The 21,506-nt window shown below is 39.9% G+C and overlaps 2 protein-coding genes across 2 annotated transcripts; both read left to right on the top strand.

Moving 5' to 3' along the window:
* The first annotated feature begins 11,104 nt into the window (after positions 1 to 11,104).
* Positions 11,105 to 13,074, top strand: LOC140128839 (E3 ubiquitin/ISG15 ligase TRIM25-like). Its single transcript, XM_072150549.1, has one exon. The coding sequence runs from the start codon at positions 11,120 to 11,122 to the stop codon at positions 12,848 to 12,850; it is 1,731 nt and encodes a 576-aa protein (XP_072006650.1). The 5' UTR covers positions 11,105 to 11,119; the 3' UTR covers positions 12,851 to 13,074.
* A 588-nt stretch (positions 13,075 to 13,662) lies between these two features.
* LOC140126010 (E3 ubiquitin/ISG15 ligase TRIM25-like) lies at positions 13,663 to 17,355 on the top strand. Its single transcript, XM_072145056.1, has 2 exons — positions 13,663 to 14,990; positions 16,233 to 17,355. Exons 1-2 carry the CDS (start codon positions 14,072 to 14,074, stop codon positions 17,042 to 17,044), a joined length of 1,731 nt encoding a protein of 576 aa, XP_072001157.1. The 5' UTR covers positions 13,663 to 14,071; the 3' UTR covers positions 17,045 to 17,355.
* The last annotated feature ends 4,151 nt before the right edge of the window (positions 17,356 to 21,506 follow it).

Genomic DNA, 21,506 nt, shown 5'->3' on the forward strand with positions numbered 1-21,506 from the left:
ATATTAGTGTAATGTCCTCTCCCTCATATAAGGAGATATTAGTGTCATGTCTTCTCCCTCATATAAGGAGATATTAGTGTAATGTCCTCTCCCTCATATAAGGAGATATTAGTGTAATGTCCTCTCCCTCATATAAGGAGATATTAGTGTAATGTCTTCTCCCTCATATAAGGAGATATTAGTATCATGTCTTCTACCTCATATAAGGAGATATTAGTGTAATGTCCTCTCCCTCATATAAGGAGATATTAGTGTAATGTCTTCTCCCTCATATAAGGAGATATTAGTGTAATATCTTCTACCTCATATAAGGAGATATTAGTGTAATGTCCTCTACCTCATATAAGGAGATATTAGTGTAATGTCTTCTCCCTCATATAAGGAGATATTAGTGTAATGTCCTCTACCTCATATAAGGAGATATTAGTGTAATGTCCTCTACCTCATATAAGGAGATATTAGTGTAATGTCTTCTACCTCATATAAGGAGATATTAGTGTAATGTCCTCTACCTCATATAAGGAGATATTACTGTAATGTCCTCTACCTCATATAAGGAGATATTAGTGTAATGTCTTCTCCCTCATATAAGGAGATATTAGTGTAATGTCTTCTACCTCATATAAGGAGATATTAGTGTAATGTCTTCTACCTCATATAAGGAGATATTAGTGTAATGTCTTCTCCCTCATATAAGGAGATATTAGTGTAATGTCTTCTCCCTCATATAAGGAGATATTAGTGTAATGTCTTCTCCCTCATATAAGGAGATATTAGTGTAATATCTTCTACCTCATATAAGGAGATATTAGTGTAATGTCTTCTACCTCATATAAGGAGATATTAGTGTAATGTCCTCTCCCTCATATAAGGAGATATTAGTGTAATGTCTTCTACCTCATATAAGGAGATATTAGTGTAATGTCCTCTACCTCATATAAGGAGATATTACTGTAATGTCCTCTACCTCATATAAGGAGATATTAGTGTAATGTCTTCTCCCTCATATAAGGAGATATTAGTGTAATGTCCTCTACCTCATATAAGGAGATATTAGTGTAATGTCTTCTCCCTCATATAAGGAGATATTAGTGTAATATCTTGTACCTCATATAAGGAGATATTAGTGTAATGTCTTCCACCTCATATAAGGAGATATTAGTGTAATGTCCTCTACCTCATATAAGGAGATATTAGTGTAATGTCTTCTCCCTCATATAAGGAGATATTAGTGTAATGTCTTCTCCCTCATATAAGGAGATATTAGTGTAATATCTTCTACCTCATATAAGGAGATATTAGTGTAATGTCTTCTACCTCATATAAGGAGATATTAGTGTAATGTCCTCTCCCTCATATAAGGAGATATTAGTGTAATGTCTTCTACCTCATATAAGGAGATATTAGTGTAATGTCCTCTACCTCATATAAGGAGATATTACTGTAATGTCTTCTACCTCATATAAGGAGATATTACTGTAATGTCTTCTCCCTCATATAAGGAGATATTAGTGTTATGTCCTCTACCTCATATAAGGAGATATTAGTGTAATTTCTTCTCCCTCATATAAGGAGATATTAGTGTAATGTCCTCTCCCTCATATAAGGAGATATTAGTGTCATGTCTTCTCCCACATATAAGGAGATATTAGTGTAATGTCTTCTACCTCATATAAGGAGATATTAATGTAATGTCTTCTACCTCATATAAGGAGATATTAGTGTAATGTCTTCTCCCTCATATAAGGAGATATTAGTGTAATGTCCTCTCCCTCATATAAGGAGATATTAGTGTAATGTCTTCTACCTCATATAAGGAGATATTAGTGTAATGTCCTCTCCCTCATATAAGGAGATATTAGTGTAATGTCTTCTCCCTCATATAAGGAGATATTAGTGTAATGTCTTCTCCCTCATATAAGGAGATATTAGTGTAATGTCCTCTACCTCATATAAGGAGATATTAGTGTAATGTCTTCTACTTCATATAAGGAGATATTAGTGTAATGTCTTCTCCCTCATATAAGGAGATATTAGTGTAATGTCTTCTCCTCATATAAGGATATATTAGTGTAATGTCTTCTACCTCATATAAGGAGATATTAGTGTAATGTCCTCTCCCTCATATAAGGAGATATTAGTGTAATGTCTTCTCCCTCATATAAGGAGATATTAGTGTAATGTCTTCTCCCACATATAAGGAGATATTAGTGTGATGTCCTCTACCTCATATAAGGAGATATTAGTGTAATGTCCTCTCCCTCATATAAGGAGATATTAGTGTAATGTCCTCTCCCTCATATAAGGAGATATTAGTGTAATGTCTTCTCCCTCATATAAGGAGATATTAGTGTAATGTCTTCTCCCTCATATAAGGAGATATTAGTGTAATGTCCTCTCCCTCATATAAGGAGATATTAGTGTGATGTCCTCTACCTCATATAAGGAGATATTAGTGTAATGTCTTCTCCCTCATATAAGGAGATATTAGTGTAATGTCTTCTCCCTCATATAAGGAGATATTAGTGTAATGTCTTCTCCCTCATATAAGGAGATATTAGTGTAATGTCTTCTACCTCATATAAGGAGATATTAGTGTAATGTCTTCTACCTCATATAAGGAGATATTAGTGTAATGTCTTCTCCCTCATATAAGGAGATATTAGTGTAATGTCTTCTACCTCATATAAGGAGATATTAGTGTAATGTCTTCTCCCTCATATAAGGAGATATTAGTGTAATGTCTTCTCCCTCATATAAGGAGATATTAGTGTAATGTCTTCTCCCTCATATAAGGAGATATTAGTGTAATGTCTTCTCCTCATATAAGGAGATATTAGTGTAATGTCCTCTACCTCATATAAGGAGATATTAGTGTAATGTCTTCTACCTCATATAAGGAGATATTAGTGTAATGTCTTCTCCCTCATATAAGGAGATATTAGTGTAATGTCTTCTCCCTCATATAAGGAGATATTAGTGTAATGTCTTCTCCCTCATATAAGGAGATATTAGTGTAATGTCTTCTACCTCATATAAGGAGATATTAGTGTAATGTCTTCTACCTCATATAAGGAGATATTACTGTAATGTCTTCTCCCTCATATAAGGAGATATTAGTGTAATGTCTTCTCCCTCATATAAGGAGATATTACTGTAATGTCCTCTACCTCATATAAGGAGATATTAGTGTCATGTCTTCTCCCTCATATAAGGAGATATTAGTGTAATGTCCTCTCCCTCATATAAGGAGATATTAGTGTAATGTCCTCTCCCTCATATAAGGAGATATTAGTGTAATGTCCTCTCCCTCATATAAGGAGATATTAGTGTAATGTCTTCTCCCTCATATAAGGAGATATTAGTGTAATATCTTCTACCTCATATAAGGAGATATTAGTGTAATGTCCTCTACCTCATATAAGGAGATATTACTGTAATGTCCTCTACCTCATATAAGGAGATATTAGTGTAATGTCTTCTCCCTCATATAAGGAGATATTAGTGTAATGTCCTCTACCTCATATAAGGAGATATTACTGTAATGTCTTCTACCTCATATAAGGAGATATTACTGTAATGTCTTCTCCCTCATATAAGGAGATATTAGTGTTATGTCCTCTACCTCATATAAGGAGATATTAGTGTAATTTCTTCTCCCTCATATAAGGAGATATTAGTGTAATGTCTTCTCCCTCATATTAGGAGATATTAGTGTAATGTCCTCTCCCACATATAAGGAGATATTAGTGTAATGTCTTCTACCTCATATAAGGAGATATTAGTGTCATGTCTTCTCCCTCATATAAGGAGATATTAGTGTAATGTCTTCTCCCACATATAAGGAGATATTAGTGTAATGTCCTCTCCCTCATATTAGGAGATATTAGTGTAATGTCCTCTCCCACATATAAGGAGATATTAGTGTAATGTCTTCTACCTCATATAAGGAGATATTAGTGTCATGTCTTCTCCCTCATATAAGGAGATATTAGTGTAATGTCCTCTCCCTCATATAAGGAGATATTAGTGTAATGTCTTCTACCTCATATAAGGAGATATTAGTGTAATGTCCTCTCCCTCATATAAGGAGATATTAGTGTAATGTCTTCTCCCTCATATAAGGAGATATTAGTGTAATGTCTTCTCCCTCATATAAGGAGATATTAGTGTAATGTCTTCTCCCTCATATAAGGAGATATTAGTGTAATGTCTTCTCCTCATATAAGGATATATTAGTGTAATGTCTTCTACCTCATATAAGGAGATATTAGTGTAATGTCCTCTCCCTCATATAAGGAGATATTAGTGTAATGTCTTCTCCCTCATATAAGGAGATATTAGTGTAATGTCTTCCACCTCATATAAGGAGATATTAGTGTAATGTCTTCTACCTCATATAAGGAGATATTACTGTAATGTCTTCTCCCTCATATAAGGAGATATTAGTGTAATGTCTTCTCCCTCATATAAGGAGATATTAGTGTAATGTCTTCTCCCTCATATAAGGAGATATTAGTGTAATGTCCTCTACCTCATATAAGGAGATATTAGTGTAATGTCTTCTACCTCATATAAGGAGATATTAGTGTAATGTCTTCTCCCTCATATAAGGAGATATTACTGTAATGTCCTCTCCCTCATATAAGGAGATATTAGTGTAATGTCTTCTCCCTCATATAAGGAGATATTAGTGTAATGTCTTCTCCCTCATATAAGGAGATATTAGTGTAATGTCTTCTCCCTCATATAAGGAGATATTAGTGTAATGTCTTCTACCTCATATAAGGAGATATTACTGTAATGTCTTCTCCCTCATATAAGGAGATATTAGTGTAATGTCTTCTCCCTCATATAAGGAGATATTAGTGTAATGTCTTCTCCCTCATATAAGGAGATATTACTGTAATGTCCTCTACCTCATATAAGGAGATATTAGTGTCATGTCTTCTCCCTCATATAAGGAGATATTAGTGTAATGTCCTCTCCCTCATATAAGGAGATATTAGTGTAATGTCCTCTCCCTCATATAAGGAGATATTAGTGTAATGTCTTCTCCCTCATATAAGGAGATATTAGTGTAATGTCTTCTACCTCATATAAGGAGATATTAGTGTAATGTCTTTTCCCTCATATAAGGAGATATTAGTGTAATGTCTTCTCCCTCATATAAGGAGATATTAGTGTAATGTCTTCTCCTCATATAAGGAGATATTAGTGTAATGTCTTCCACCTCATATAAGGAGATATTAGTGTAATGTCTTCTCCCTCATATAAGGAGATATTAGTGTCATGTCTTTTACCTCATATAAGGAGATATCAGTGTAATGTCCTCTCCCTCATATAAGGAGATATTAGTGTAATGTCTTCTACCTCATATAAGGAGATATTAGTGTAATGTCCTCTCCCTCATATAAGGAGATATTAGTGTAATGTCCTCTCCCTCATATAAGGAGATATTAGTGTAATGTCCTCTCCCTCATATAAGGAGATATTAGTGTAATGTCCTCTCCCTCATATAAGGAGATATTAGTGTAATGTCTTCTCCCTCATATAAGGAGATATTAGTGTAATGTCTTCTCCCTCATATAAGGAGATATTAGTGTAATGTCTTCTACCTCATATAAGGAGATATTAGTGTAATGTCTTCTACCTCATATAAGGAGATATTAGTGTAATGTCTTCTCCCTCATATAAGGAGATATTAGTGTAATGTCTTCTACCTCATATAAGGAGATATTAGTGTAATGTCCTCTCCCTCATATAAGGAGATATTAGTGTAATGTCCTCTCCCTCATATAAGGAGATATTAGTGTCATGTCCTCTACCTCATATAAGGAGATATTAGTGTAATGTCCTCTACCTCATATAAGGAGATATTAGTGTAATGTCTTCTACCTCATATAAGGAGATATTAGTGTAATGTCCTCTCCCTCATATAAGGAGATATTAGTGTAATGTCCTCTACCTCATATAAGGAGATATTAGTGTAATGTCTTTTACCTCATATAAGGAGATATTAGTGTAATGTCCTCTACCTCATATAAGGAGATATTAGTGTAATGTCCTCTCCCTCATATAAGGAGATATTAGTGTAATGTCCTCTACCTCATATAAGGAGATATTAGTGTCATGTCTTCTCCCTCATATAAGGAGATATTAGTGTCATGTCTTCTACCTCATATAAGGAGATATTAGTGTAATGTCCTCTACCTCATATAAGGAGATATTAGTGTAATGTCTTCTCCCTCATATAAGGAGATATTAGTGTAATGTCTTCTCCCTCATATAAGGAGATATTAGTGTAATGTCCTCTCCCTCATATAAGGAGATATTAGTGTAATGTCTTCTACCTCATATAAGGAGATATTAGTGTAATGTCTTCTCCCTCATATAAGGAGATATTAGTGTAATGTCCTCTCCCTCATATAAGGAGATATTAGTGTAATGTCTTCTCCCTCATATAAGGAGATATTAGTGTAATGTCCTTTACCTCATATAAGGAGATATTAGTGTAATGTCTTCTCCCTCATATAAGGAGATATTAGTGTAATGTCTTCTACCTCATATAAGGAGATATTAGTGTAATGTCTTCTCCCTCATATAAGGAGATATTAGTGTAATGTCTTGTACCTCATATAAGGAGATATTAGTGTCATGTCTTCTCCCTCATATAAGGAGATATCAGTGTAATGTCCTCTACCTCATATAAGGAGATATTAGTGTCATGTCTTCTCCCTCATATAAGGAGATATCAGTGTAATGTCCTCTACCTCATATAAGGAGATATTAGTGTAATGTCTTCTACCTCATATAAGGAGATATTAGTGTAATGTCTTCTCCCTCATATAAGGAGATATTAGTGTAATGTCCTCTCCCTCATATAAGGAGATATTAGTGTAATGTCTTCTCCCTCATATAAGGAGATATTAGTGTAATGTCTTCTACCTCATATAAGGAGATATTAGTGTAATGTCTTCTCCCTCATATAAGGAGATATTAGTGTAATGTCCTTTACCTCATATAAGGAGATATTAGTGTAATGTCTTCTCCCTCATATAAGGAGATATTAGTGTAATGTCTTCTACCTCATATAAGGAGATATTAGTGTAATGTCTTCTCCCTCATATAAGGAGATATTAGTGTAATGTCTTGTACCTCATATAAGGAGATATTAGTGTCATGTCTTCTCCCTCATATAAGGAGATATCAGTGTAATGTCCTCTACCTCATATAAGGAGATATTAGTGTCATGTCTTCTCCCTCATATAAGGAGATATCAGTGTAATGTCCTCTACCTCATATAAGGAGATATTAGTGTAATGTCTTCTACCTCATATAAGGAGATATTAGTGTAATGTCCTCTACCTCATATAAGGAGATATTAGTGTAATGTCCTCTACCTCATATAAGGAGATATTAGTGTAATGTCTTCTCCCTCATATAAGGAGATATTAGTGTAATGTCTTCCACCTCATATAAGGAGATATTAGTGTAATGTCTTCTCCCTCATATAAGGAGATATTAGTGTAATGTCTTCTCCCTCATATAAGGAGATATTAGTGTTATGTCCTCTACCTCATATAAGGAGATATTAGTGTAATGTCTTCTACCTCATATAAGGAGATATTAGTGTAATGTCCTCTACCTCATATAAGGAGATATTAGTGTAATGTCCTCTACCTCATATAAGGAGATATTAGTGTAATGTCTTCTCCCTCATATAAGGAGATATTAGTGTAATGTCTTCCACCTCATATAAGGAGATATTAGTGTAATGTCTTCTCCCTCATATAAGGAGATATTAGTGTAATGTCTTCTCCCTCATATAAGGAGATATCAGTGTAATGTCTTCTCCCTCATATAAGGAGATATTAGTGTAATGTCTTCTACCTCATATAAGGAGATATTAGTGTAATGTCTTCTCCCTCATATAAGGAGATATTAGTGTAATGTCTTCTCCCTCATATAAGGAGATATTAGTGTAATGTCTTCTACTTCATATAAGGAGATATTAGTGTAATGTCCTCTACCTCATATAAGGAGATATTAGTGTAATGTCTTCTCCTCATATAAGGAGATATTAGTGTAATGTCTTCTCTCTCATATAAGGAGATATTAGTGTAATGTCTTCTCCCTCATATAAGGAGATATTAGTGTAATGTCTTCTCCCTCATATAAGGAGATATCAGTGTAATGTCTTCTACCTCATATAAGGAGATATTAGTGTAATGTCCTCTCCCTCATATAAGGAGATATTAGTGTAATGTCTTCTACCTCATATAAGGAGATATTAGTGTCATGTCTTCTACCTCATATAAGGAGATATTAGTGTAATGTCCTCTCCCTCATATAAGGAGATATTAGTGTAATGTCCTCTCCCTCATATAAGGAGATATTAGTGTAATGTCTTCTCCCTCATATAAGGAGATATTAGTGTAATGTCCTTTACCTCATATAAGGAGATATTAGTGTAATGTCCTTTACCTCATATAAGGAGATATTAGTGTAATGTCTTCTCCCTCATATAAGGAGATATTAGTGTAATGTCTTCTACCTCATATAAGGAGATATTAGTGTAATGTCTTCTCCCTCATATAAGGAGATATTAGTGTAATGTCCTCTACCTCATATAAGGAGATATTAGTGTAATGTCTTTTACCTCATATAAGGAGATATTAGTGTAATGTCCTCTACCTCATATAAGGAGATATTAGTGTAATGTCCTCTACCTCATATAAGGAGATATTAGTGTAATGTCTTTTACCTCATATAAGGAGATATTAGTGTAATGTCCTCTACCTCATATAAGGAGATATTAGTGTAATGTCTTCTCCCTCATATAAGGAGATATTAGTGTAATGTCTTCTACCTCATATAAGGAGATATTAGTGTAATGTCCTCTCCCTCATATAAGGAGATATTAGTGTAATGTCTTCTCCCTATATAAGGAGATATTAGTGTCATGTCTTCTACCTCATATAAGGAGATATTAGTGTAATGTCCTCTACCTCATATAAGGAGATATTAGTGTAATGTCTTTTACCTCATATAAGGAGATATTAGTGTAATGTCCTCTCCCTCATATAAGGAGATATTAGTGTAATGTCTTCTCCCTCATATAAGGAGATATTAGTGTAATGTCTTCTACCTCATATAAGGAGATATTAGTGTAATGTCTTCTCCCTCATATAAGGGGATATTAGTGTAATGTCTTCTCCCTCATATAAGGAGATATTAGTGTAATGTCCTCTACCTCATATAAGGAGATATTAGTGTAATGTCCTCTACCTCATATAAGGAGATATTAGTGTAATATCTTCTACCTCATATAAGGAGATATTAGTGTAATGTCTTCTACCTCATATAAGGAGATATTAGTGTAATGTCTTCTACCTCATATAAGGAGATATTAGTGTAATGTCCTCTCCCTCATATAAGGAGATATTAGTGTAATGTCTTCTCCCTCATATAAGGAGATATTAGTGTAATGTCTTCTACCTCATATAAGGAGATATTAGTGTAATGTCTTCTCCCTCATATAAGGGGATATTAGTGTAATGTCCTCTACCTCATATAAGGAGATATTAGTGTAATGTCTTCTCCCTCATATAAGGAGATATTAGTGTAATGTCTTCTCCCTCATATAAGGAGATATTAGTGTAATGTCCTCTCCCTCATATAAGGAGATATTAGTGTAATGTCTTCTACCTCATATAAGGAGATATTAGTGTAATGTCTTCTACCTTATATAAGGAGATATTAGTGTAATGTCTTCTCCCTCATATAAGGAGATATTAGTGTAATGTCCTCTCCCTCATATAAGGAGATATTAGTGTAATGTCTTCTCCCTCATATAAGGAGATATTAGTGTAATGTCCTCTACCTCATATAAGGAGATATTAGTGTAATGTCTTCTCCCTCATATAAGGAGATATTAGTGTAATGTCTTCTCCCTCATATAAGGAGATATTAGTGTAATGTCCTCTCCCTCATATAAGGAGATATTAGTGTAATGTCCTCTCCCTCATATAAGGAGATATTAGTGTAATGTCTTCTACCTCATATAAGGAGATATTAGTGTAATGTCTTCTCCCTCATATAAGGAGATATTAGTGTAATGTCCTCTCCCTCATATAAGGAGATATTAGTGTAATGTCTTCTACCTCATATAAGGAGATATTAGTGTAATGTCCTCTCCCTCATATAAGGAGATATTAGTGTAATGTCTTCTCCCTCATATAAGGAGATATTAGTGTAATGTCTTCTCCCTCATATAAGGAGATATTATTGTAATGTCTTCTACCTCATATAAGGAAATATTAGTGTAATGTCTTCTCCCTCATATAAGGAGATATTAGTGTAATGTCTTCTACCTCATATAAGGAGATATTAGTGTAATGTCTTCTCCCTCATATAAGGAGATATTAGTGTAATGTCTTCTCCCTCATATAAGGAGATATTAGTGTAATGTCTTCTCCCTCATATAAGGAGATATTAGTGTAATGTCTTCTACCTCATATAAGGAGATATTAGTGTAATGTCCTCTACCTCATATAAGGAAATATTAGTGTAATGTCTTCTCCCTCATATAAGGAGATATTAGTGTAATGTCTTCTACCTCATATAAGGAGATATTAGTGTAATGTCTTCTACCTCATATAAGGAGATATTAGTGTAATGTCTTCTCCCTCATATAAGGAGATATTAGTGTAATGTCTTCTCCCTCATATAAGGAGATATTAGTGTAATGTCTTCTACCTCATATAAGGAGATATTAGTGTAATGTCTTCTCCCTCATATAAGGAGATATTAGTGTAATGTCTTCTCCCTCATATAAGGAGATATTAGTGTAATGTCTTCTCCCTCATATAAGGAGATATTAGTGTCATGTCTTCTCCCTCATATAAGGAGATATTAGTGTAATGTCTTCCACCTCATATAAGGAGATATTAGTGTAATGTCTTCTACCTCAAATAAGGAGAAGTTGACGCACCTTACGTTATGCTAAGCAGCGCTACACCTGTAGTTCTCAGCTGCGTGTTGTGCAATGTCCTCTGTACCGGGATACACCCCTCACAATTTATTTTCAGTTTCATTTCTTACAAATCTGGAAGCCATGGCGTCTGCTGATCTGAGAGAGGAGCTCCTCTGCTCCATCTGTCTGAGCATTTATACAGATCCTATAACCCTGAGATGTGGACACAACTTCTGCCGGGACTGTATTGACCAGCATCTGTCCACAGAGGATGATTTTGGAGGCTACTCCTGTCCCCAATGTAGGGAAAAGACTCGGAAGCGTCCCAGGCTGAAGAAAAACACAACTCTGTGCAACGTAGCAAAACGTTTTCGTTGTAATCCGTCAGCTCAGGGAGAGGTCACCTGGGTCCCATGCACTTACTGCATTCACTCTCCTGTACCTGCGGTGAAGTCCTGTCTACACTGTGAGGCTTCTCTGTGTGATGATCATCTGAGAGTCCACAGCAAGGGACCAGAACACGTCCTGACTGATCCCAGCACTTCCCTGGAGAACCGGAAATGTCCTGTCCATAAGAAGATCCTGGAATATTACTGCACGGAGGACGCAACTTGTATCTGTGTGACCTGCAGATTGGACGAGGAACACTGGGGACACCGGGTGGAGACGCTGGATGAGGTCTCTGAGAAGAAGAAGAACCAACTAAGAAATGGTCTGCAGAAGATAGCCACAAAGAGGAAAAAGACTGAGGAAAGAGTCCAGAGTCTAGAAAAGCACTGGAGAAAAGCTCAAGAAAAAGCATCTGGAGAAGCGGAGAGAGTCACTGCCCTGTTTATAGACCTCAGGAGACGTCTGGATGACCTGGAGAAGAGGATCTTGAGGGAGATCTCCAGGCAGGAGATGGAGGTGTCATTGCCAGTGTCTGTTTTGATCGAGAAGCTGGAGATAAAGAAGGACGAGCTGTCCAGGAAGATGAAGAACATTGAGGAGCTGTGTAACATGACTGATCCACTGACTGTGTTACAGGAACCAGACACAGGTGACTTGTGTGATCCTGAGGAGGGGGGAGGTGATGAGGACACAGGGGGATGTGATGTAGATCTGGATGTAATTACAGGGATGTTACGAGCAGGTTTCTTTGACATAATGAAATATCTACAGACCATCTCACCTGCACATCCTAAAGAAACTAGACCAAAAGCCCCTAGTGTCCAATCTCTGGCCACTCACACGCAAGATTCACTTGTGTCAGGAAACTATGGGCAGGGTCCTGCAAACATAATACTGGATATAAACACGGCCTATAATAATCTTCTTATATCAGACGACCTGAAAACTGCAACCTGGACAGATATAAACCAGAACCGTCCAGACACCGCAGAGAGATTCCAGGATTATCCTCAGGTGATGAGCAGCCGAGGATTTACCTCAGGACGACATTACTGGGATGTGGAGATCAGATCAGTCGGGTGGACAGTGGGGATGTGTTACCCCAGTATAGACAAGGAGAAGGATGACTCATACATTGCATATAATAAAAAATCATGGGGTTTATCTAAATTGCTGTGGTGTAATAATCTGTATTCAGTGATACATGACAGAGAAGAGATCCAGTTACCTCACCAGATCTCCAGTGATAGAGTCCGGATCTGTCTGGATTATGAGGCGGGGGAGTTGTCCTTTTATGAGCTTTCCTACCCCATCAGACACTTACACACCTTCACCACCACCTTCACCGAGCCCCTTCATGCTGTGTTATGGGCATATGAAGGTTATATACAGATACTAGGGGGTCAGCAGATGCAAGGAACCACCATAAGCACTTTGTGTAGAGATATGACCACGTGCACATTAAAAGAAACCATGAAATGAGGAAAATTTCGAGGAAACGAGGAAAAAGTCTAAAAAATGTGATGTTCTATAATAATTGAAGGTTGTATAAATGTCTCCAATATTCTATAAAATATTGCAGGATGTTTGTATTATTCATCTGTCAAGATTTCTAGGAACAGGAACTTTTTTTTAATGTAGTATAATAATGTGTGTTCAGCTTTTCAGATGTTAAACCAATTTTCTACGGGATCAATAAAGTTGTATCGTATCATACACAGTTTCATTCTTCTAGATTTTCAGCAGGCCTAGAGGAAAGAACAATCTGAAAATTCGAGCCAGAGTGGACATGAGTAAAACTTCCCTTCTGGGTGGAGTTTCCGGCCATCCACCGACTAGGAACCTCGGGGCAGAACAAGATTCACAAAAGTGAAACAACAGTTGTATACCCTCCTTCCCAGGCAAATAATATTCAGCTGCATTACCAATTATAGACACAGAGGTGATCAGGCTCTATGGACAGATACCTGGGGGACAGGAGGAGGAGGCTGGAGGACAGTGGCCACAGGCGGAGGCTGGATGACAGGAGGCTAGAGGATGAGGAGGTTGGAGGACAGGGGGCTACAGGAGGGTCTGGAGTACAGGGGGCTACAGAAAGAGGATAGGAGGCTACATGAGGAGGCTGGAGGACAGGAGGAGGCTGGAGGAAAGGAGCCATAGGAGGAGGCTGGGGGAAAGGAGCGGCAGGAGGCGGATGGAGGACAGGGAGCTAGAGGAGGAGGATGGAGAATAGGAGGCTACATGAGGAGGCTGGAGGACGGGAGGCTACAGGAGGAGGCTGGAGGAAAGGAGCTACAGGAGGCGGATGGAGGACAGGGAGCTACAGGAGGAGGATAGAGAACAGGGACCACTCCAGGAGGATGGGTAGGGGCAGGAGTACAGATAGTATTATGTGTAAGTTCGGGGAGATAAATAAAAGTGGAAAACCAAATGTAAAGGGAGGATATAATTAAAGAGGGGTTTTATATGTTGCATGGGGGGCAAAGTAAGGGGCTCATACTATGCTTGTCGGTGGGACAATGGGCGTGGTCCGTCTTTCTCTCTCCCACAAGTTGGAAGGTATGGAAATCAGTTTGATTTTTTAACTGTAACTGTAGACTGGACATCTATCTGTTGTCTACAGCGTTAATAGACAGCTCACAGCCGTGGATTGTGCAATGTCCTGGAACACGTCCTAAATTCTTAGTTTCCGTGCAGTAAGCAATGGCGTCTGCTGATCTAAGGGACGAGCTCCTTTGCTCCATCTGTCTGAGCCTCTATACAGATCCTGTAACCCTGAGATGTGGACACAACTTCTGCCGGGTCTGTATTGATCAGGTCCTGAATACACAGGACGAGTCTGGAGGTTATATCTGTCCTGAATGTAGAGAAGAGTTTCGGGAGCGGTCTGCACTGAAGAGGAACATAAATCTTCATAATGTAGCAGAACTTGTCCGGTCTTCTCACTCAAATCAAGTGGAGGTCACCGGGACCTGCTGCACTTACTGCATTCACTCTCCTGTACCTGCGGTGAAGTCCTGTCTACACTGTGAGGCTTCTCTGTGTGATGATCATCTGAGAGTCCACAGCAAGGGACCAGAACACGTCCTGACTGATCCCAGCACTTCCCTGGAGAACAGGAAATGTCCTGTCCATAAGAAGATCTTGGAATATTACTGCACTGAAGATGTGGCTTGTATCTGTATGTCCTGTAGACTGGAACATCAGGGACACCAGGTGGAGATGGTGGATGACAGCTTCAAGAAAAAGAATATACTGAGAAATGTTGTATATAAACTGACCACAAAGAAACGCAAGGCTGAGGGAAGAGTCCAGAGTCTGGAGGAGAGCAGGAGAAAAGCTCAAGAAAAAGCATCTGGAGAAGCTGAGAGAGTCACTGCCCTGTTTATAGACATCAAGAGGTGGCTGGACGACCTGGAGAAGAGGGTCCTGAGGGAGATCTCCAAGAAGAATGAGCAGAGGTCATTATCACTGTCTGGTGTGATCCAGAAGCTGGAGATACAGAAGGACGAGCTGTCCAGGAAGATGAAGGACATTGAGGAGCTGTGTAACATGACTGATCCACTGACTGTGTTACAGGAACCAGACACAGGTGACTTGTGTGATCCTGAGGAGGGGGGAGGTGATGGGGACACAGGGGGACATGATGGAGGTGATGGGGACACAGGAGGACATGATGGAGGTGATGAGGACACAGGAGGACATGATGGAGGTGATGGGGACACAGGAGGACATGATGGACGTGATGGGGACACAGGGGGACATGATGGAGGTGATGAGGACACAGGGGGACATGATGGAGGTGATAAGGACACAGAGGGACATGATGGAGGTGATGGGGACACAGGGGGACATGGAGGTGATGGGGACACAGGGGGACATGATGGAGGTGATGAGGACACAGAGGGACATGATGGAGGTGATGGGGACACAGAGGGACATGATGGAGGTGATGAGGACACAGGGGGACATGATGGAGGTGATAAGGACACAGAGGGACATGATGGAGGTGATGGGGACACAGGGGGACATGGAGGTGATGGGGACACAGGGGGACATGATGGTGGGGATGAGGACACAGGAGGACATGATGGAGGTGATGGGGACACAGGGGGACATGATGGAGGGGATGAGGACACAGGAGGACATGATGGAGGGGATGAGGACACAGGAGGACATGATGGAGGGGATGAGGACACAGGAGGACATGATGGAGGGGATGAGGACACAGGGGGACATGATGGAGGGGATGAGGACACAGGAGGACATGATGGAGGGGATGAGGACACAGGAGGACATGATGGAGGGGATGAGGACACAGGAGGACATGATGGAGGTGATGGGGACACAGGAGGACATGATGGAGGTGATGAGGACACAGGAGGACATGATGGAGGTGATGAGGACACAGGAGGACATGATGGAGGTGATGAGGACACAGGAGGACATGATGGAGGTGATGAGGACACAGGAGGACATGATAGAGGTGATGAGGACACAGGAGGACATGATGGAGGTGATGAGGACACAGGAGGACATGCTAGAGGTGATGAGGACACAGGAGGACATGATGGAGGTGATGAGGACACAAGAGGACATGATGGAGGTGATGAGGACACAGGAGGACATGATGGAGGTGATGAGGACACAGGAGGACATGATGGAGGTGATGAGGACACAGGAGGATATGATAGAGGTGATGAGGACACAGGAGGACATGATGGAGGTGATGAGGACACAGGAGGACATGCTAGAGGTGATGAGGACACAGGAGGACATGATGGAGGTGATGAGGACACAAGAGGACATGATGGAGGTGATGAGGACACAGGGGGACATGATGGAGGTGATGAGGACACAGGAGGACATGATGGAGGTGATGAGGACACAGGAGGACATGATGTAGATCTGGATGTAATTACAGGGATGTTACTTGAAGGTTTCTCTGACTTAATGACTTATCTACAGACCATCTCACCTGCAAAACCACAAGTAACGTGGCCAATATCTCCCAATGACCAATCTCTACCAAGTCTCACACGAGATTTACCTGTGTCAGATATAAAACCCGGCACTGTCAATACTGGGGATGTTTGTAGGACGGTAATGGCTGCAGGACAGAGAGGGCTCTATGGGGAAGGTCCTGCAGACTTATTACTGGATATAAACACAGCCGGCAATAATATCTTTATATCAGACGACCTAAAACTTGCAACTACTGTAAAAACACAAAATCGTCCAGAAACAACGGAGAGATTCCAGAATTATCAGGTGATGAGCAGCCGAGGATTTACCTCAGGACGACATTACTGGGATGTGGAGATCAGTAGATCGGGATGGTGGAGGGTGGGGATGTGTTACCCCAGTATGGAAAGGAAGGGAGATCAGTCACACATTGGAAATAATAACAAGTCCTGGAGTCTGGGTGCTGTGTATATGCATGTTAGTCAGTATACAGTGATACATGACGGGGAAGTGATCCCGTTACCTCACCAGATCTCCAGTGATAGAGTCCGGATCAGTCTGGATTACGAGGCGGGAAAATTGTCCTTCTATGAGCTGTGTGACCCCATCAGACACTTACACACCTTCACCACCACCTTCACCGAGCCCCTTCATGCTGCATTATGGCTAGTGGATGGTTATATAAAGATTTTAAGGGGGAAGCAGCTATAAGGGTGTAATTTAGTTTTTCAGCTGAAGGCTCGTTTCACACAACTGTATTCAGTCCATGACAAACCATGTGGTGGCCAGTTTTCACAAAACGGACACTACGCCAGAGAGAGGACTCCGGGCACCTTAGTTGTATTGTGAAGTATTGTGATAATTTACTAACCAATGAACTGTGGACATTACTTCTTATCTTTAACTAACCAAGCCCAGGTCCTGCCCCACTAAAAGTTATGTATAATCCTTTGTGACGTAAATAAAGTTTCTCACATCTGCCTAGCCTTTCATGGCATCAGTTCGCAGAGATTGATATATTATACCATATATTCTCTTAGTTTGATTTCTTCTGAGCTCACTCTGTGAATTTTATTAGTCATTAGAGAACCTGAGGTTGTGTAAACAGGGGTGAACTTGACAGTATAATGCTATAATGCTATAATGACAGTATAATTATTCAACATAGTCCCACCTGGAGACCTGCAAACAGGAAGACAAATTAGCACATAAAATAAACCATTTTTTAAACTTTTGACCGATTTTAGTATACGTAAGTTATGTATGATGCTACATTCCCACAGGACCCCTGCACCATATTGAAGACAATGTAAGGCACTAGTTAAATATTTAAAAAAAAAAAAATTTCTATTATTAGTCATATTATTCGACAACCCGGAAACCTGCAAACAGAACATATTAGCAGATGAAATAATCAGTTTATTGAACTTTTTACAGGTTTTGGTGTACAGAAAATTATGTTATTTTAGGTGATGTGTTGGTGGTTTTATTTTAATAAATTAAATTGACTTGCGTGTCTGTAGTTATTGCATATTAGCACCATAGGCGTCAGGCATATGACCATGTCCCGTTAGTTGCGGTCTGTTGTTCTCTCTTTCTTGTGAATTTTTGTATGTTGATTCTATGGGGGTCATTTACTAAGGGCCCGATTCGCATTTTCCTGACGTGTTACCCAAATATTTCCGATTTGCGCCGATTTCCCCTGAATTGCCCCGGGATTTTGGCGCACGAGATAGGATTGTGGTGCATCGGCGCCGGCATGCACGCGACGGAAATCGTAAGCAGTGTGTTAAAAATATGCATGCGTTTTTAAGAACTCATCCAATTTTTACCCTTTTTGTACAGTTTTCCCAATTATCAATTAAGATAATTGTCAAAAACTGATGCGTTTTTTAATGGACTGCTTAAAAAACGGCCTTAAAACAGGTTCAAAATGCAGATTAGGAAGTGTTGCACAGAACTTGCCAAATTGGTCGCTGTCCCCATGGGGCTCACAATCTAATCAACCTACCAGTATATTTCAGAGTGTGGAAGGAAACCGGAGGACCCGGTGGAAACCTACACAAACATAGAGAACATACGAACTCTTTGCAGATGTTGACCCTGGGACTTGAAGCCAGGTCCCCAATGCATAAAAAGTGACTGGAGTGACTATGAGACTTTTTATGAGTCTTGAGTCTGAAGTCATGAATCTGGCTTTTCACGGTATTGCACTAGCAGTAGTTCTCTGTTTACACCAGATTACCAGACGGTTTTTTTAGACCAATTTCCCGCTGCTGGACAGACGATGACCAATGACAGCTGTCCATCATAACCAGGAAGATGTTGCCCCTCAGTTGTGTGTATTATTCTCCCTGACTACGGGGGATATCTAGTAACAGCTGGGTCAGAAGGGGAGACCTCAGGCTCAACGACTTTCTAAAGAGGGGGCCATAAGTTTAATCTAGGGCCCAGCTGTATTTACACTTGGGGCCCCATTACATTGGATGAATTGATCATTAGATATACAGTGTGTGGGGCTCAGACTTCCCCTCGATAGCAGATATTGAGGAGCTATAGATTGGACAAGTTCCACTTTTACTCTTCGAGTTGTAATTCCTTTGGAGATTAGCAGCGACTACATGGCTACACAATGGTCATGTCAACAGGAGATGTCCTTGAGTACTGTTACTTATAGGGCTGTGATGGTGTCGCATCTTTTCTGCCAAAAAAGACTCTAGGAGGAAAACAGAAGCAGCTGTGGCTACAACACTAACTGCACAAGAACTGTGACCACCACACTGGCTTCAACGAGTACAAGGAGTATCCTGGGAGCAACCCACTGATTGGGGCAGAACCTCTAGTCATTCAGAAGGTCTAAGACAGTGGTGGCGAACCTATGGCACGGGTGCCAGAGGTGGCACTCAGATCCCTTTCTGTGGGCACTCAGGCCATTGATCCCAAGACAGAGCTCACCAAACAGGACCAAATTCACCAAATCTTCCTGCAGATCCAGGCAATTTAAGAGATGCTACAATCAGCACTATTTTAACACTTCATTGGATGTTGAGAAGGTGTTGATAGAACTGCAGTATCTTAGTAGGTCATCCTACTGGACCCTACAATCTTACTGTACAGAGAGACCCTGGTGAGAAGCTCCAATGATAGTCTGAATGTGCCCTCCTTCTTTCAACTGTATTAGTGGCCTCAAGGGGCCGATACGATTGAGAGATGTTGAAGAGCAGATAGCAGTAAGTTACTGCTTAAAATTCAATGTTGGCCCTTTGCGGTAAATAAGTGGATTTTGGTTATAGTTTGGGCACTTGGTCTCTTAAAGGTTCGCCATCACTGGTCTAATAGGTTCTGCACCAGATGGAATCTTCACAATCTATGGGTCATAGCGAGACTTATTCGGACTGAGCGCAGGATTTAACTTTCAAATTGTGTCGCAAGACAATGCACTTACATGCACCAGGAAGAAGAAGGTGAACCCAGGCGGACCTGAGCGGGGAAGCGACACATGCAGGATATCGGGCGCACAATCTTAGTGGATCGTTGGACTGCACATACGGTGAACTCCGCGGACGGGTAAGTAAATGTGCCCCATTGTGTGGGGTCAGACAGTAGGTGTGATTGCTAATTAAGGGCATGTGGAGACTTAAAGCCATAGATGTTCCACTAGGGAATTCTGGGCTTAATCCCACACCATATCTTTAGATTTCTTGTAGGTCGTACTTGGTGTTAAGGGGGATGCTTTTCAAGGTAGCAAAAGGAGGCACTGGGGCAGATTTACTTACCCCATCCTGTCGCGATTCAGCGGTGCGTTGTCCGATGAGGATTCGGGTCTGCTGTGATTCACTAAGATCGTGCGCCCGAGTTCCTGCATCGCTTCTGCGCCGAGGTCCGCCAGAGTTCACCTGCTTCTTTCTGGTGCATGTAAGTGCGTGTCTTGCGACACAATTCAAAATGTTAAATCCCACGCGTTGTCCGAATCCGTCGGGTTGACCAACGGTCCACCCACCAATTTCTGTTGCATGCAAGCGGGACCGATGCACCAAAATCCGATTGCGTGCGCCAAAATCCCGGGGCAATTTGGCGCAAAATGGAAGTCGTCAGGAAACCCGACGAAAATGCCTCTGACGGACCCTTAGTAAATGAGCTCCATTGTTTTCCATTTAACACCTTGGAAAATGTATTTGCATACTCCCCATTGTGTGAGGATTCCTTGGGGTAGGGGGTACTTGTGTAAAACAGAGGTGGCCAGTCCCAAAAAGAGAAAATTCCTGAAAATAGCCACCCAGTGTCCCAATCGCAACTTTTTTTGCATTTTGTTTCCGGCAATTTCACCTCATTTGTACTTTTTTTCCAGCTTCCCAGTACATGGCATGGCATAGTAAGTAGTGACACCAGGAAGCACAATTCTTTAACCCTTTCAGGACCTGGCCCTTTTTTGTTTTTTCATTTTCATTTTTTACTCCCCATTATCAAAAATCCATAACTTTTTTATTTTTCCATGTACAGAGCTGTGTGACGGCTTATTTTCTGCGTAACAAATTGCACTTCATAGAGATGGTATTGAATATTCCATGCCGTGTACTAGGAAGCGGGAAAAAAATTCCAAATGCAGTGAAATTGGTAAAAAAACGCATTTGTGCCGCCTTCTTGTGGGCTTGGATCTTACGGATTTCACTGAGCGCCCCAAATGACAGGTCTACTTTATTCTTTGGGTCGGTACGATTACGGGGATAACAAATTTGTATAGGTTTTATAATGTTTTCATACATTTAAAAAAATTAAAACCTCCTGTACAAAATTTTTTTTTGGGGTATTTTGCCATCTTCTGGCGCTAATAACTTTTTCATACTTTGGTGTATGGAGCTGCGGGTGGTGTCGTTTTTTGCGGATTTTGATGACATTTACAATGTTATCAATTTTAGGACTGTTCGACCTTGTGATCACTTTTTATAGAATTTTTTAATTTTTTTAAATGACAAAAAAAGTGCCATTTTCGACTTTGGGCGCGATTTTCCGTTACGGAATTAAACGCAGTGAAAAACCGTTATCATATTTTGATAGATCGGGCATTTTCGGACGCGGCGATACCTAATGTGTTTATGATTTTTACTGTTTATTTATATTTATATCAGTTCTAGGGAAATGGGGGTGATTTGAGTTTTTAGGGTTTTTTATTATA

The sequence above is a fragment of the Engystomops pustulosus genome, chromosome 4 (assembly GCF_040894005.1).
Source record: "Engystomops pustulosus chromosome 4, aEngPut4.maternal, whole genome shotgun sequence".
Lineage (NCBI taxonomy): Eukaryota > Metazoa > Chordata > Amphibia > Anura > Leptodactylidae > Engystomops > Engystomops pustulosus.